The sequence below is a fragment of the Carlito syrichta genome, unplaced genomic scaffold (genome assembly GCF_000164805.1).
Source record: "Carlito syrichta isolate Samal-C Ts95f unplaced genomic scaffold, Tarsius_syrichta-2.0.1 Scaffold312719, whole genome shotgun sequence".
NCBI classification, from domain to species: Eukaryota; Metazoa; Chordata; class Mammalia; order Primates; family Tarsiidae; genus Carlito; species Carlito syrichta.
Genome location: NW_007256815.1, coordinates 487,379 through 503,730, shown reverse-complemented (window position 1 = coordinate 503,730; position 16,352 = coordinate 487,379). Strand labels below are relative to the sequence as shown.

General features: G+C 59.3%; 2 protein-coding genes across 3 annotated transcripts in view; one reads left to right on the top strand and one right to left on the bottom strand.

Moving 5' to 3' along the window:
• HSF1 (heat shock transcription factor 1) overlaps positions 1 to 4,197 on the top strand; it is a 32,198-nt gene extending 28,001 nt beyond the window's left edge. The window contains exons 5-14 of one of the 2 annotated variants that reach the window (XM_021718559.1): positions 687 to 762; positions 834 to 895; positions 1,020 to 1,116; positions 1,211 to 1,347; positions 1,476 to 1,739; positions 2,243 to 2,326; positions 3,075 to 3,180; positions 3,256 to 3,321; positions 3,412 to 3,481; positions 3,573 to 4,197. In XM_021718559.1, the coding sequence (XP_021574234.1) occupies positions 687 to 762; positions 834 to 895; positions 1,020 to 1,116; positions 1,211 to 1,347; positions 1,476 to 1,739; positions 2,243 to 2,326; positions 3,075 to 3,180; positions 3,256 to 3,321; positions 3,412 to 3,481; positions 3,573 to 3,778 (1,168 nt within the window). In that variant the 3' untranslated portion in view covers positions 3,779 to 4,197. The remainder of the gene's footprint in view (positions 1 to 686; positions 763 to 833; positions 896 to 1,019; positions 1,117 to 1,210; positions 1,348 to 1,475; positions 1,740 to 2,242; positions 2,327 to 3,074; positions 3,181 to 3,255; positions 3,322 to 3,411; positions 3,482 to 3,572) is intronic. The other variant, XM_008069988.1, reaches the window with a different exon arrangement.
• A 2,022-nt stretch (positions 4,198 to 6,219) lies between these two features.
• DGAT1 (diacylglycerol O-acyltransferase 1) overlaps positions 6,220 to 16,352 on the bottom strand; it is an 11,789-nt gene continuing 1,656 nt past the window's right edge. The window contains exons 4-20 of the mRNA XM_021718540.1: positions 16,200 to 16,352; positions 11,251 to 11,338; positions 8,937 to 8,977; positions 8,761 to 8,846; positions 8,625 to 8,677; positions 8,391 to 8,496; positions 8,184 to 8,291; positions 8,017 to 8,091; positions 7,819 to 7,922; positions 7,693 to 7,731; positions 7,576 to 7,617; positions 7,453 to 7,497; positions 7,258 to 7,370; positions 7,112 to 7,177; positions 6,943 to 7,030; positions 6,789 to 6,851; positions 6,220 to 6,648 (exon numbers count right to left, since the gene is read on the bottom strand). Of these exons, the coding sequence (XP_021574215.1) occupies positions 6,493 to 6,648; positions 6,789 to 6,851; positions 6,943 to 7,030; positions 7,112 to 7,177; positions 7,258 to 7,370; positions 7,453 to 7,497; positions 7,576 to 7,617; positions 7,693 to 7,731; positions 7,819 to 7,922; positions 8,017 to 8,091; positions 8,184 to 8,291; positions 8,391 to 8,496; positions 8,625 to 8,677; positions 8,761 to 8,846; positions 8,937 to 8,977; positions 11,251 to 11,338; positions 16,200 to 16,352 (1,426 nt within the window). The 3' untranslated portion in view covers positions 6,220 to 6,492. The remainder of the gene's footprint in view (positions 6,649 to 6,788; positions 6,852 to 6,942; positions 7,031 to 7,111; positions 7,178 to 7,257; positions 7,371 to 7,452; positions 7,498 to 7,575; positions 7,618 to 7,692; positions 7,732 to 7,818; positions 7,923 to 8,016; positions 8,092 to 8,183; positions 8,292 to 8,390; positions 8,497 to 8,624; positions 8,678 to 8,760; positions 8,847 to 8,936; positions 8,978 to 11,250; positions 11,339 to 16,199) is intronic.

The following is a 16,352-nucleotide window of genomic DNA, read 5'->3' as shown; positions in this document are numbered from 1 at the left end:
CTAGCATGGGGTGGCACTTGAGAAACTGAGGTGAGGCCACACAGCAAGGCCAGCTCAGGTCTCTTCTGTCCTACTTTGAGGCCCTGGGGACTCAGGAACTGCAACCCCAGTGCAGCTGTCCAGGGCACAGCACCTCTCAGGGTGGTCCCAAAGAAGACACATGGGGGCTTTGGTAGGGCCAGCCCACCAGATTGGCAGGAGTACACTCATACCCTGCTTACCTGGTTAGAGGGATGGTGTATGGGCATCGCTTCCCCACCCCATGGAGCCACCTCTGAACCACTCCCGGGCCTGACAAGGCCCCTGAGCACCCCACAAGGCACGGGACAGCTCTGTGTGTCATTTTGCCTGAATAACTAGACTGTCCTCCCTGACCTGGCCTCAGTGAGAGGCAGAGCTTTAACGTCTGCCATATGGCCTGTGTTCAAGAAGAGGTTGGCCAGGATTGATGCCAGGTCTTAGGGTGCACCCAGCCAGCTCTGCCCCCAGCTACCCTTGCATGTTCTCCCCTGAAGTGCACTGGCCCCCAGCCCCTCCACACAGTAGTCCTCATCCCAGATGGGCTGGGCCAGGCCAGATATGGTCACTTACATCCCTGTCCCTGCCTGGTGGGAGTGGTCTATGGGGTTTCCCCTACCCAGGGCTCCTGAACTTGGGCCCCACTGACCCAGCCTGGTCTGTTGCAGTGAGAATGAGGCCCTATGGCGAGAGGTGGCCAGCTTGCGGCAGAAGCATGCCCAACAGCAGAAAGTCGTCAACAAGGTGGGGACAGGACCTGTGGGCCAGGGGGGGTACCCTCTACAGGCTGTGATGACTCTCCTCTCTGCCCACAGCTCATTCAGTTCCTGATCTCGCTGGTGCAGTCAAACCGGATCCTGGGGGTGAAGAGAAAGATGTGAGGCTTAGGGAACACCTGCATTCTTTGCCCAGGCGTGGGGTCATTCCTGTCCTCTGTCAACTATGTCCTGGGGGTCACCGAGACCCAGGGGAGGCAGCTAATCCCAGTCACTTTCCCACAGCCCCCTGATGTTGAATGACAGCAGTTCAGCACATTCCATGCCCAAGTATGGCCGGCAGTACTCTCTGGAGCATGTCCATGGCTCGGGCCCCTTCTCGGTGAGCACCAGGGTGGGGCAGGCCAGGTGTGTGGGCACCAGGTAGGGGTGGATGCTGCCACAGGCCATGCTACATGCGGCTCCTTTGGTTGCAGGCTCCATCCCCGGCCTACAGCAGCTCCAGCCTCTACCCCCCAGACGCCGTCGCCAGCTCTGGACCTATCATCTCTGACATCACTGAGCTCACTCCTGTCAGCCCCTTGGCCTCCCCCGGCGGCAACATAGACGAGAGGTGGGGGCCACACCACCCCCAGCCCTCCCGGCCCCCACTAGGCAGGCCCCTGTGGGCCCAGGGCAAAGTTGGGGGTGGGATGGGCCAGCCAAGGCTCTAGCTAATGTACCCCCACTCCCTATGTTCAGGCCCCTGTCTAGCAGCCCACTGGTGCGTGTCAAAGAGGAGCCTGCCAGCCCGCCTCGGAGTCCCCAGGTGAAGGAGGCGAGTCCTATGCACCCACCGTCCGTGGATACCCCTTTGTCCCCAACCTCACTCATCGACTCCATCCTGAGGGAGAGCGAGCCTGCCCCTGCCTCAGCCACAACCCTCACGGACACCAGGGGCCACCCCCCATCACCTCCACCCACCTCTACCCCTGAGAAGTGCCTCAGCGTAGCCTGCCTGGACAAGTGAGTGCTGCCCACCCACAGCCCCTGGAAGCACAGCCCTGAGCTCTAGCTGGGACTAGCTAGCCCTAGAGGGCTGAACCCAGGGAGGCCAGTGGGGCAAGATCCTTTCCCCTAGCCTCAGGGACTTGCTGGGTTCAGCAAGGGCAGACCCGGCCCCCAACTTCAGAGCTTCGGGATGAGGAGGGAGACCAGTACCAACCAGATCACCCCACAGCCCTGAATGCCACAGAGCTGAGGGGCATGGCAGGGCAGGCTAGTGGTACCTGCTCAGGTGTCCTGGGAGCCCATTCTCTCAGGGCTGCCCCTGCTGCTTTCACTCTCTTGCAACAGGCCACGAGGTCCTTGCATCTGTCATGCTGCCCAGACCGGGGGCAGGAGATGGTGAGCAGGGGCCCTGCCTGGACCACCCCTCAGGCCCTGCCCCAGAGGCTGAAGTGAGCGAGGACCGTGGGCACTGCCCAGCCCCCACCTGCAATGGGGGCTCTTGTCTTTGTATCTTGCAGTTTGGCTCGCACTCCACAGATGTCTGGGGTCACCCGCCTCTTCCCCTGCCCCTCTTCCTCTCTGCTTGGCCGAGTCCAGCCAGGGTTAGCGCTGTCCCCTGGGGAGGGAGGAGGGCTCTGCCAGAGCTCGGGCCCTTCCCACAGCTGTGGCCCAGGGCCCAGACCCCAGCCTGGGTGTAAGAGTGGGCCCCTCTGCAGTGGGGACTCTGCCATCACTGACTACCTTGGGCATGGGCCAGTGGCTCAGGTCGTTGTGACAAGGACAGGCTTGCCCGGCCTAGTGAGACCTCTGGTGCAGGCAGGATCCTGGCTGCTATGCTGACCAACATTCCCCAGGACACCTCCAGGAGCCCACCTGGCCACCCATCCTGTGGCCCAGGTGCACCTGGTGGCCCAGAATCTTCTTGGTCATGGCAGCTCCTGGAGTGGGCTGGCTCACCCAACACTGAGCACAGCTCCCTGCCTATCTTCCAGTGCAACAGCAAGCCTTGTGAAGCCTGAAAAACTGTACCCCCACATCCTATTCTAGAGCTAAATCTGCCCTTGACCCCCACTGCCATCTCAGCCCATCTTGAATCACCACTGCAGCCTCACAGGCTCTCATACTGACAGGACACCCACCGTGGGCCCAGCTGCAGCCCTGGAGGGCACAGAGCTCACTTTCCAGGCCATCTACATACACTGTCCCCCTTCAGCCCATGCTAGGCACATGGGGCTGGGGAGGACGGGTTCCTGGGGGTAGTGCAGCCAAGGGGAAGCCCTTTTCCAGCAGGAGGGCATCTGGGTGGGGGACCTGGGGCACTAGTTCACCTGCCTCCTAATCCTGGGGCAGGAATGAGCTCAGTGACCATTTGGATGCCATGGACTCCAACCTGGACAACCTGCAGACCATGCTGACCAGTCACGGCTTCAGCGTGGATACCAGTGCCCTGCTGGATGTGAGTCTTACCTGCGCCTCCACCCCCCTGCCCTGCTCACAGACTCGGTGCTGACTTCCCTCCCTCCTCTTGCAGCTGTTCAGCCCTTCAGTGACTGTACCTGAAATGAACCTGCCTGACCTTGACAGCAGTCTGGCCAGCGTGCGTAGGCGGGTGGGGGGTAGGGGGCACAGAGGAGGGCAGGGGACATGATCAGCAGGAACCCTCACTGCACCCGCCTCCACTCCACAGATCCAGGAGCTCCTATCTCCCCAGGAGTCCCCCAGGCCTCTTGAGGCAGAGAACAGCAGTCCGGACTCAGGTGAGCTAAGACTCATGCCCCGCTCCCACAGCCAAGCCCTACGCCCCCATCTCCTGCTCAAACCCACAGCCCTGATCTCCCCACCCTGCAGGGAAGCAGCTGGTACACTACACAGCACAGCCCCTGTTCCTGCTGGACCCCGGCTCCATGGACACCGGGAGCGGCGACCTGCCGGTGCTCTTTGAGCTGGGAGAGGGCTCCTACTTCTCCGAAGGGGATGACTACACAGACGATCCCACCATCTCCCTGCTGACAGGCTCAGAACCTCCCAAAGCCAAGGACCCCACTGTTTCCTAGAGGCCCGGGAGGAGCCGGCTGGCAGTGGCCTGCCCACCATGTATTCCCCTATGCAGAACTAGTCTTGGAGAAATGGGGCGGGCAGGTGGTCCCAGGCACCATGGGTCAGCCACCACAGCCCCAGTGTGGACAAACAAAGGGGCTCAGGGCTGGGCAGTGCGGTGCCTCTCATCAGGAGTGAGGGTCCCGTGGCCTGCTGACCTGCTGCCTTCATCCAGCTCTGTGTCCCCTGGCTTGGTTAAAGCTTCACAGCCACACCTGGACTGACCCTGCAGGTTGTTCATAGTAAGAATTGTATTTTGGATTTTTACACGAGAGTCCCCTTTCCTTTCCACAGAGATATACAGATATATACACAAGTGGATGGACGGACGGACGAGACAGGCAGAAATCTATAAACAGAAAGGCTCTACACTGTGGCCTCCTGTGTGTTTCCTTCTGTCCTTGGGTGTTGAGGTGGGTGGGGTATAGTGAGTACAGGCTTAGGAAACAAAGATCACAGAAGGGCTGCCTACAGTGGCCTCCACTGAGGAAAACAACTGTCCGCAGCACCCTGTGCCCACCCAAATTTCACACTGTTTATTGAGGGACAGGGACAGGCAACCTGGCTCTGGGAGTCTCTAGTTATCAGTGGGGCCACCAGGACCCCCTTCCCAAGGTGTCTGCACTCAGGGAAAGGGGACATGGGTAGGCATACTGCATCTTCCTGGCACAGCCAGTACCCTTCCATGTCCACAAGCATGCTCCTGTTGCTTTGGGGTTTTCTACGGGGAGAAGGGAAGATGGCCTCCCAGATGGCCTGGGGTGAGCAGTTGAGCAGACTTCCATTGCATTCTGCCTCTGGCAGTGATACCTTATTCTCAAGCTCTACTGACCAAAGAGTGGAAAGAGGCACTGGGACTCTTTCCCAACGTAGCCCCATTCCTGTCCCACCAGGAGTCCACCCACTCCTCACCATCCTCAGCATAGCCAGTGATGGTAGCCACCAGGAAAGCAAGAGAAAAGGAGATGCTGACTCCACTGGGGTAGAGGGAGGCCAGCCCCACCCCTAGTACCCCCAATGCTACCAAGGCCTCCTCAAACACCTGCCTTGTTGGACCACAGGTGTAAGTCTGGTGCTGGCACATCCTCAAAAGTTTTTCATCAGACAGGCAACCAAAGAGAAGGCAGGAATGGGGACCCACAACTGCCCCCGACCCTCTGCCACCGAGGTGGCTTCCTCTGCCCACCTTGGTGGATGGCAGGGCCACAGTTGGCTGTGCTGTCTGGACTGCCCAGGCTGGTGCCAGGAGGAGACATGAGGATGAGGAAGGACGTAGGGGGCAAAGGTGGACCCAATCCTTGTGGAGGGCAGCCCAGAGCTACTGACCCACAATCCCTGAGGCCCATTCCCCAGGCGCCCAGGGGATGGGGGAATCCTTCTGGGCCTCAGGACCCCTCTCTAGTCCCAAAGTCTTTTGTGCCAGGGATAGGGGTGGCCTGAGCCTCGAACCAGCAGCCCCTGGGAGGTACCATCAATGTACAGGTGAGGTCCTCATGGACAGTGTGTTCCTGAGTGGGAGGGAGGCCTCACTCCTGGGAAAGTGAATCCAGGTTCCAGCTGAAGGAAAGTGGCAGGACAGACCAGAGCCCTGTCCCCAGCCTGCCCAGCCCCCAAGGTGAGTGACCCATGGACATGGCCAACATATGCTATAACCTCTCAACCCACTAGGCCCAAGTTGCAAAGGCCCTGGAGACTGCCACTTCATGGCCACCTCAAGTTAAGGCACACTTCCATTCCTTGGTCATCCTCTTTCCGAGGGAGAAGGCCCACGCTGGTCTTAGGCGGTGAGGTGGCAGTGAGAGGCCAGGCCCTCAGGAGCTGCTCAGGCCTCTGCTGTAGGAGCCTCATAGTTGAGTATGTAGTAGTCATGGGCGTACATAAGCATAGCCACGGGCTGCCCGATGATGAGTGTCATGGTGGGCTCATGCCACCACCAAGGGGCCCCAGCACTGAGCTCCCACACAGGCTGAGCAAGGGCACGGCAGCATATGCCAGAATCTCCATGCCAGGAAGTCTGACCTGACTAAGCTTTCCTTAGTAGAGAATGCCATCCACAGTGCAGGGTTGCACCTGGCATGGAGATCTGCTTGGCCCCTTCCTGGGCCTCCTGCTCCCCCTTCTGGCTGTGTGCTGCCCTGCTGCAGGGTAGCCGCCTCTCCCATGCACCCCAGCAGGTGGCGCCTCAGCCTATGTGGGCACACAGGTGGCTGGCTGTTGTTCAAGCCAGGAAGGTTGAAGGAGACCAGTGGGACCCAAACCCCTCCCCCAAGAGCACCAGAGGCAATCTGGGGAACAAGAGGGCCTTCTAGCCCCCTGGAGCAGCTGCCCCCACAGCTCTGGCACCCACCCTCTGGGTGTCGCTGTCCCCCCCACTAGCCCCTTGGCAGGCTGAAAAAGGTCACTGGACAGCACTTTATTGACAACCTCAGTCCCTAGGGCAGGGTCAGCACAAGACTTCTGGCTGGCAGCAGTCTGTGCCTGGTCTGCTGTCACCATCCCTAAGGGGTTCAGGAGGGAGCCCCATAGGGGCAGAGAGGCCTCCCTGGAGTAGGAGGAGGATGCTGTACAGCCAGGGCCCATCTCCAACACACGAGGCCCAGGAGGGAGAGGGCCGGCTCTGGCCATAGGCAGTGAGGTGGCAGTGAGGAGAGGCCAGGCCCTTAGGAGCAGCTCAGGCCTCTGCTGTAGGGGCCTCATAGTTGAGCACGTAGTAGTCGTGGACGTACATAAGCACAGCCACTGGCTGCCCGATGATGAGTGTCAGCCACACGGCCGCGTTGCCATAGTTGCCCCGGAAGAAGCGGCCAACAATCCAGGCCAGTGGGAGCTGGGGACATGGAGGGCCAAGGTCAGTCAGTCACAGTCACCACAAGGCTGGCTGTTCCTGGGCCCCAGGGAACAAGGGCTGGACACAGGTTCAGGTAGGGAGAAGCAGGCAGGTGGGAAGGCCGCTTGGGGGTTGCTCACCTGAGCCATCATGCCCGTAAACGCCCAGAGGCGGAACATTCTTAGGGGGATGCTCACCAGGTACTGGAGTGGGAGGGAGAGAGGGCGTCAGCTGTCTCTGCTGTGAGCCACACCCCCACCCAGAGTTGAGGCAGGACAACCGCAGAGCACTAACCTCATGGAAGAAGGCTGAGGCCAGGAACACACCTATCCTGGCCATCCACTTGCTGGTGCCCCGTCGAAGCATGGGCTTGTAGAAGTGTCTGTGGAGGAAGGAGGTCATGCAAAGGAGCCCAGCTTCACAGATGCACTCCACACCCCATGCACACATGCATACCACCCACCTGATGCACCACTTGTGCACAGGGATGTTCCAGTTCTGCCAGAAGTAAGTGACAGACTCGGAGTTCCTGGAGATCAAGAGACAGCAGGGTGATGAGAGCGCACCGTGGACCACTCAGCCCCCACAGGCATCCCCAAGGCCACCTACCACCAGTCTCGGTAGAACTCCCGGTCTCCAAACTGCATGAGCTCTGCCACAGCATTCATACAGGAGTGGAAGAGCCAGTAGAAGAAGATGAGCCAGATGAGGTGGTTGGGGACCTGTAGGGGGAGGGTCTCCAGGTTCCAGAACACCCCACCCTTTCCTCACACTCCACCCCACCCAACACCCACCAACACTCACCGCCAGCTTCAGGAGGCGCTCAATGATGCGTGAATAGTCCATGTCCTGCAGAAACAGGCCCCCTCAGCTGGCCATGGCCCCCACCCCACCTACCCCAGCCACAGGAGCGCCTGAGCCGCTCACCTTGAAGGGCTTCATGGAGTTCTGGATGGTGGGGACCATCCACTGCAAAGGAGGACACACTGTCAGCTCCCCAGCTATGCCAAGCCCTGCTGCCCCACCCCACCCCACTTCACTTACCTGCTGGATCAGCCCCACCTGGAGCTGCGTGAAGAACAGCTAGGGGGGAACCAGAGAACAACCACCTGAGACCTCTGATGCCCTAGAGGTTCCCAGCACCTACTGGCCCCCAGACCCCAATCTTACCATCTCAAGGAGGCGTCGCAGAAGAAAGCGCTTCCGAATGCGAGGGGAGCGAGGAAAGTTGAGCTCATAACACAAAGTGGGGACAAAGAGGAAGTAGTAGAGATCTGGAATGGGAAGGAGGAGGGCTGGCCCTGGCACACAGGCCTGGCCTTGCCCCCAGCCCTGCCCCCTGGCCCCAGATCCCCAAAGAGTACTTACCACGGTAGGTCAGGTTGTCCGGGTAGCTCACAGTGTGCTGGGCAGCAGCACTGCCAGCCTTCTTCCCTGCAGAAGCTATGAACAAAGCAGAGCAGAAGGGGAACAGTGGGACCATGCTGCTGCCCAGCACCCCCAGCAGGCAGCCCCAGGCCCCAGCCGCCCCTCACCAGCCTTGGCCTTGGCCCTGGCCCTGCGGCACCACAGGTTGACGTCGTGGTAGGAGAAGAGCTTGAGGAAGATGCAGCTGTACACTAACAGCGCCAGCATGGAGCCCACTGCAAGAGAGGTGGGCTCAGGCTTCCACAGGGCCACAGCCAGAAGCTGTACCTGTGACTGGCCCAAGAGGGGTGGGACAGGGTGGGATGGGGGCACACCTGGAGTGATGGACTCAACCAGTAGGGCCACAGCTGCCGGGAAACAGAGAATGGTGGTCAGGTTGGTGATGTGCAGCAGCAACCCTGCCTGCTCCGTCAGGGCACCCTGGGATGGCAGGAGAGCAGTCAGGGATACCCTTCCCTGGGGTAGGGCCACCAAGCCTGGGAAGCAGCTCCTCCCAGGAAAACGCACACAGAGGGTGAGCACACATGGGAATGGCAGACACAACTTACCACCGCCAGGCGCTTCTCAACCTGGAATGCAGCCACGACAAAGACATTGGCCACTGCAGACATAAGCACCATGGAGCCAGGTCAGGGCCACGTTAGTCTGGTCCCCACCCGAGGCCCTTCTTGGAGGCCAGCTCACCAATAACCAGGCACAGGGCAGGCCAGCTGTAGGGGTCCTTCAGGAACAGAGACACCACCTGGATGGGGTCCACCAGGATGCCATACCTGGGGGTGAAAAGATGGAGGCCTAAGAGGGTGGTGGGTGGGGCCTGGGCAGGCAGTGGGACAAGGCCAGGGAATGGAGGAAGTACTTACTTGATAAGGTTCTCCAAAAATAACCGCGCATTGCTCAAGATCTACAAAAGATGGACAGGAGGGCATAGCCCCTTTAGTTCTGGCCCCAGGGCGCCTCACCCCAGCACCTCCCAGCTCTTCCCAGTGCCTCTGGGAAGAGCGCGAGCTCAGGGGCAGCCTCTGTCTTACAGACCCATCCCTGTCTTGTCTCCATGCCAAGCTCCCAGACCCAGCATCTACCTCACCCCACACCAGTCCAGCGACAAGCAGAAGTCTCTCACAGTCCCTCTCACACCAACAGAAGGGCCTACGTGGAGGGGGCTAACTCTGCTACCAGGAACCTACCAGATACCTTCACCTTCAGTAGCAGAAAGAGACCTGCTGCTCAGCAGCTCGTGTCCCTCCCACTGAGCTAAGCTAGTGAAGAACCCAAGTGTCCCCCACGGCCAGCCACTACCACAGTGACAGCTCCAAAGCCCAAGCTGGCCGAGTGAGGCCTGCCCAAGCTGAGGAGCGGAAGTTATTCACCCTTGCCCAGGGCACTGCCCTGCCAGCCAGGCCAATCCCTGCACAGTGCCCAGATGTGTGGCAAGAGTCTACAGCAAGGGAGAGCAGGCTGTGGGGGGCAGCAGAGACCAGGCCAGAGATGTGAGGAGCCAGGGGGTGGAAGGTGGTTTGGCCTGGAGTGCTTCCCAGAGCTTGTGCCCTGCCCTGCCCTGTCCTGCCTCAGCTGCTTCCTGAAGCACTCAAGCCTTAGGCACTTGGCTCCAAAGCAGCTTCCAAGGACTGAGTCCCCATCAAAACAGGCTGCTGGCTCTAGCCTGGGGCTAGGTCCTTGACCTCTGCAAGGATAGAAACCTCTTCATCTATCTCACAAGAACTATCAGCACCTCCATATGGCAGCCCCCAGTGAGCCCAGAATTCAGGCCTCATGCAGTGGTGGTGACAGGTGCTGTAAAAAAGCAACGTCAGCAAGGGAACACTGGCAGACTCCTTTGCCTAGGTGATCAGGGAAGATTTCATGGAGAAGTAGACTGATTTAGAGATATAGGGGCCACTGCCCTGCCTCCCCAGCTGCTGAGCTGACCCTCAGGCCTCCTGTCTGGACACATGTCCTCACACTGTCACACGCACAGTGTAACCTCTCTTGAGAGCCCACAGCAGGCAGAAGCCAGAAATGCCAATGGGCAGTGCTCACCTGCAGGCCCAGACCACAGAAAGAATGCAGCATGCATCCCGGAGCCTGGAATGCATGTCTCCTATGGGTCAGGGTGGGGGGATGGTAGACGAGCCAGAAGCAGGGGAAAGGCTTCAGGGCTGGGCCAAAGGGCTAGGCAGGCCCAAGGTGTTGGGAGAACAGAGAGTGCTACCCAGGCTGGCCAAGGCCCAAGGCTCTCTCCAGGCCAAGGATGCTGGGAGCCTCAGCTACCCCCAAGGAACCTCCCAGAAGCACAAGCAGGAGGGGGTGGGGAGTTATGTGAAGGCCCTTCCACATGGGTGGTCACATGAACTGCACCCAAGAACAGAGGCTGACACATCTAGGTGAGGTTCAAAGGCCTCAGGCCACATCAGCCCTGAGTGGTAGAGTCTGAGCCCAGACAGGCCCTTACCCCCAACCTGCCCTGTGGGCTGCCCCTTTGAGCCCTGAACTCCAATTGCCTCTGGGGTGGGGCTGCCAGCCACACCCCACAAAGTGCCAGCAGAACCAGGCCCAGAGGCAGTGGGCCTTGGATATGGTACATGGCTCTGCCCAACTGCCTTGCTGAGAGGGTCCCAGGGCCAAGAGGCCTGCAGAGGGGTGGTCAGGCCTCTCGGACTCTACCCCCACAAGGGCCATGTGGCATAACACAGGAGATTCTTCTCACACATCCTGCCAGGGAAACCTTGTACCCACAGAGCACCCCATCCATAGCCCAGCACCACACCAGTCCAAGGCAAGCCTTCCCCCTCCTCCCTGCCCTCCCATAGGGGCCCTGCATCCCTTAGGCCCAGTTTCTAGCATACGGGCTTCCAGCCAGGCACACTGTTTGGCCTCCCCACACCCACACTACCTCTGCAGGATCTCCTGGGATTCACAGGGAGCAGTGAGCGAGGAGACCTGTGTGGCCATGGCAGGGACCTCTGCTACCTCTTCCCCTGCCCAACACCCCAGTGCTGGTGGCCACACAGAGATTCAGCCTTCTTGAAGCAGCTGCGGCATGCTCCACACACCCAGTCCACAAAATCTCCAGCTCCTGCACCCTGGAGGACAAAGCCTAATCCCTAGTGAAGGCCAACCTGGGCAGAACTCCACTTAACAGCATGTAGCATCTGCTCCCACATCCATCCTACTCACCAGCATCACCACACACCAGTTCAAGATGCCACGGTAGTTGCTGAAGCCACTGTCAGAGCTGAACAAAGAATCCTGCAGGCGATGGCACCTGGCAGAGCAGGACACAGGCACCCTAGTAAGTGAACACCAGCAGGGCAGGGCTGGCCCCAGTGTGACCCACACTCCCACCTCAACCTTCTCTTCCGCCTACACACCCCACTACCATTTGCAAACAGAAACAGGAGCCAAACAGCCATACTGGCAGCCACGTGGCCAACAACAGACAAAGTTCTTAGGACCATTCAGAGTCTGTGCCTCCAGGCAGTGAGGAAGGGCATGTTACTGGCAGGAGCAAACCCAGCTGGCCTAGCTCAGGCCTACATGGGGCTTGAACAACCCAGGCCAGGAGTCTGGTCTCACTCCCCAGAGGCCTCTGGCTGCTGCCCTCTGCCTGTGGGCCACAAGAAGAGTCTAACCAGGGAATCTGTGGACCCACTCATCACCGTCCAGCACTGCTGGGACAAAGAGGTGATGGTCAAGTCCACTCTACTCAGTCGACCCATTCCACCACCCAGCCAGCCAAGGGGACCTCACCATAGCCCAAAAGAGTTTCCTCCCCACACTTGGCTACATAGGCCCAGTGGGCACAGGAAGGCCAAGAGCCAGTCAAGCATCCAGCCTAACATGCCACCTTCCTGGAGAAGACAGGGACTTGGCCCTCCTCTGCTCATGTGGCTTCCACTTGTTTGTGCTGTGTTCCAACCTGGACTGAGAGGACCGAAAGGAGCCCACCTGGGACCAGGCACCTGACAGCAGAGGCAGGCACCTATCTGTGATCTCCCACTCAGTGCTGGGGGGAAACATAAGTAGACCCTGCCTGGTCCCCAGGGTAACAGAGTTGGAAGAGGACCCCTGACCCCAGGGGCCACTACGGGGCTGAGACAAGAACAGCAGGGGCAAGGCCAGGCCCCGCCTGTCCCAGGAACCAGTACTGGTTCACTCACTTCAGATGCAGCCCCACCTCACCCCTCAGCTGCTGTGCCACCAGGAAACTGCACACAGCATTGAGCAAGGTCTGGGTTTTGTAAGAGGAGAGACGAGGGCCTCCCCTTCCCTCCCACACACACGCCTCTCTGCCTCAGAGCCCCTGGGCAGGGGTGTGGGCCTGGAAGCAACAGCAGGAGTCCCATAGCACAGATGTCCTCTCAGGGCATCTTGGTGCCCAGAGGCAAACTGGCTGGGGTTGGGGTCAGCAGTCGGACAGCCCCACCCAGGAGGCATAGGGCCAGGGAGGTAGAGGGGCAATGCCAACAGGCCTGACCTTTACTCCCCAGAACAAAGTCAGCACAGCACCTGTCCCATCTACACCTACACAGTCCCTGGATCCATCCACACTATCTCCCAGCATCCCATCTAGTAGGAGGTTAGTTACACCCTTCCCTCTGCCCATCAAGGCTGGAGCACCAGGCCAGGGCAGTTCAGCCCCAGCCCCTGCCATCGTCCACCTGCCTCTCCCAATCTCAGGCCTGAATTTCCTACATCCACCCACCAGGCCTGTCTTGGGACACACAGTGAGGCTGTGGTCTCCACCTGAGCCCCTTTCCTCCCTGAGTCTGCACCTGCCTTTCCAACTGACCACAGCCTTTGGTGCATCTCCCCAGACCACTCCACTCACTGCCCAAAGGCTGGGCATGCATGCCCCACAGAGCCCCAGAACCATGAAGGGAGCAGGAGTATAAGACCCAACTCCAAGGAAGGACGGCCTCTCTGGGTCTGTCTGCTGGACCAAGCCTCCCCACTGTTCCTTCTTACTCGAGTTCAAGCCCATTCACTTTCACCAGAACTATCCCAAAGTCTCCTGGTTGGCCTTCTTGTGCCACACCCTACCAAGTGCTATCTTCACATCACCAAGGCTGTTTCACAACACTGTAACCCATGCCCCCTTTGCACCCGCAAGGAGACCATGCTGGCTTTATCCATGCCTGTTTCCAAACTGAAAACAAGAGTAGGTAGGGAAAGGGTGCTGCTTTCCAAAGCTGATACCAGATAACATTATAAGTTTTCCAGGGTCCTCCTGATGGGCTTCCAAGGCCTCCTTCAACTCACGCCCATGCCTGGGGTCCCTCCACAGGCCTGACCAGCCCACCCCCAGGCAGCATCCACTGCACTGTCCCAAACCAGGGGAGGAAGCCCCTGTCCATCAATGTCCACATAGCTCCAGGCTTGCCAAATGACCAGCAGCAAGTGGGCTAGAGGGCAGGCTGGCAGGGACTGGCATGGGGAGATGGGATCTGGCCAGTCGTGCCCAAAGTGTCTTTGTCATCCTCTCACCTACTGGAGGGTCTGCCAGCTGTTCTGATCCACTCCCCAGGCCAAGAGGACAAGGAGCAGCCCACCCAGCCAAGAGGATCCTCTCACTCCACCTCACATCAGCACTGAAAGGTCAGCACATGCCCATCCCCACCATCCTGTGCTGAGGATCGAGGCATGATCGAAAGCACAACCCCCAAGTGTGGGTCACACATGGTCTAGTCCAGGGCCAAGCAGTGCAAGGGGACAGAATGCCAGCTCCTCTCCCAGTTGCCACCTCCTCAGTACTTCCTCTACACCAACCTCTGAGCTGGACCCTGAGGTGTGAGGAGGTTGGGGCAGGCTCCTCACATGTCTCAGACCCTGCTGAAGAGAAACAGGGAGAGTCAGAGAGAGGACAACCCAGGGAAAAACACCCTGGGAGAAGCCAGAAATCAGAAGGCCCTGCCTGGAGTGCCTGTGAGCAGAGGGCTGGCTCAAATGTGCAAAGAGCTTGGAAGGGGTAAGCCACAGGCAGGGCAGGAAGGAGTGTCCTCTCCTTCCAGGCCTACAGCCTCACCTTGCTATAGGGCAGGGTGGAAGAAATGAACTCACACCCAGAGCCCAGCCCAAGGTGAGCAGGAAGTGTCAGGGAGGGGAGGAGGCCCAGAGCTCAAGGAGTCATGAGGAAGGGGGAGAGGAAAGGCTTGGCTGAGCCAAGAGCAGCAACAGGAAGGAGGGGAGGCAGATGAGGACAACAAGGGGGTGTGCTAGAGGCCAAGTCCCAGAAGGGCAGCAGAGTAAGGCCTGACCCTGGCAGCAGGGAGAACAGAATCCAGTGCCCCCAACCAGTGGGTCCTGAGCTCTGCTGCATCCCCAGGTTTAAGGGACAAGCACACAGAGCCTGCAGGTCCTGGTTCAAAAGCGACAGATCAGCTGGCTCAGCCTTTGGCTCCAGGAATGCCCCACCTCTGCCATACACAGCTCCTCTTCCCAGGGAGACTACACCTCAACAGCAGGGACAGGGACTCATCCAGCCTCTCCCATGAGCCTTGCACTCAGCCCCACACCAGCAGGGGCACAGAAAAGGCTCAGCTGGCAAAGAAGGAAAATGACTGCTATCCCCTGCCTATCCCAGAGCAGCAGGTTGGCCCAAGGCTGGGACTACCCCCTATCTCATACAAAAGGACACCGATTCCTAACCCCTCCGGAGGTCATGCTAGCCATCTCCTGCCTCCTAGAGAGGGTAACTCCAGGACCTTATCTCCTTTTCAGGAAGGAGGTGACTAGACTAGCCTCCCACAGCACCACCTCAGGCCCACAGTAAGTATGTGCCCCTCTCAAGAGGGCCACCCTCCTCCTCCCACAGTGCCTTCATGGCCTTCTTGCCCGACCTTTGTCCACACTGCTCTATGCCAGACTCACGCTGAGGTTATCTTATCTCCCAAGTGAACTGTGAGCACCCCGAGGGCCATGACAGTATCTGCACCCCAGCTGTTCTCTCTAACTCCCTCCCCACAAAGCCCAGTGAAGAAAAGCTCTGTTCTTGTTTACTGAGAGGGCAAATTCTTGCCAACCAAATGTCCAGTTGCCTACTTCTTCCGTGATAACTTCTAGCCCCTCAGCTGCTCCCTAGGCCAAAGCCCCTGAAGGTCTCCCTGGGCCAGGGTGAAGGCCAAAAAGGGAAGCTGGAGGGTGGCAAAGGGATTGCTCAGGACCAGCCTGAAGGAGGAAGCCAAAGCCCAGTCAGGCCATGCCCTCCCAATCAGCCATGGTTCACTTCCCCCACCCTTTCCTGTCAGTCATTCAGCTAAGCAGGGTACCCACCTGCAGGTGTGTCCACCTCAAACCCCTCACCTGTACCCAAACCAGGGGATGAAAGTCCCAATTCAGAACCCAACACTGCCCCTACAGTGGCAAGACTTCAAGTCAGCCTAATGACTGGAGAGGATGACTGAGCCACACAGTCACTCTCAAGAGGGTCCACCGTGGTAGGACGTGCCCGTAGTTCCAGCAACTTGGAAGGCTGAGGCGGAAGGATCGCTTGAGCCCACCAGGTCGAGGCCACAACGGCCAGGAGCATGCCACTGCACTCCAGCCTGGGTGACAGAGTGAGACTCCAACTCCAAAAAAAAAGAGGATCTGCAAGGACAAGAATGCCTCTTACATTGTCCCTTGCCTTGCCCACTGCCCTGTCTTCAGGCCCGAGTTCCTGCAGATCCCCTCTCTAGCAGGCCAGCCCTCCTCTGGAACTCCCCTTACCCCTAAAGCACCTCTCATATCCCTCAGAAAAGCTCCTTAATCACAAACCCCTCAGATCTCATCTAACTCCTTCCAGACAAGAGACACTGTCCAGGGCTAAAACCAAAGAGCCCGCCAAGGGCACCAGGCTTCCACCTCACCCCTTGGAAAGGGCCTCAGGACCCACCTAAGGATGCGCAGACTCTAGGGGGTCTGGGAGTGGGGTAGCTGCCAGCTCCAACCCTCCATCTAGGTGACCTTGGCAGGTGACCCTCTCCCCCAGGCCTCAGTTTCCCCGCAGGGCCCAAGGGGCAATCGGTCCCAGTTTAGTCCAGGGCACAGGTTCAAGGACTCAGAGCTCACGCTGTTGCAACCACTCCCGGGGATCTCAGGAGTCGCGGGGTCCGGGGTCAGAGATTAGGAGTCAGACGCTCCACTACCTCAGCTCCAAGTGGCGGCTGTCGACACTGCCGTCTCCGTCCTTGTCAGGGGCTGAGGCTGACGCGTCCCCTCCGCCGCCCAAGTCGGGGCCCGCGATCGCGTCCCGCACCTCATCTTCCGCCGCCGCGGGCCCGCTGCCACCGTGGCTCGAG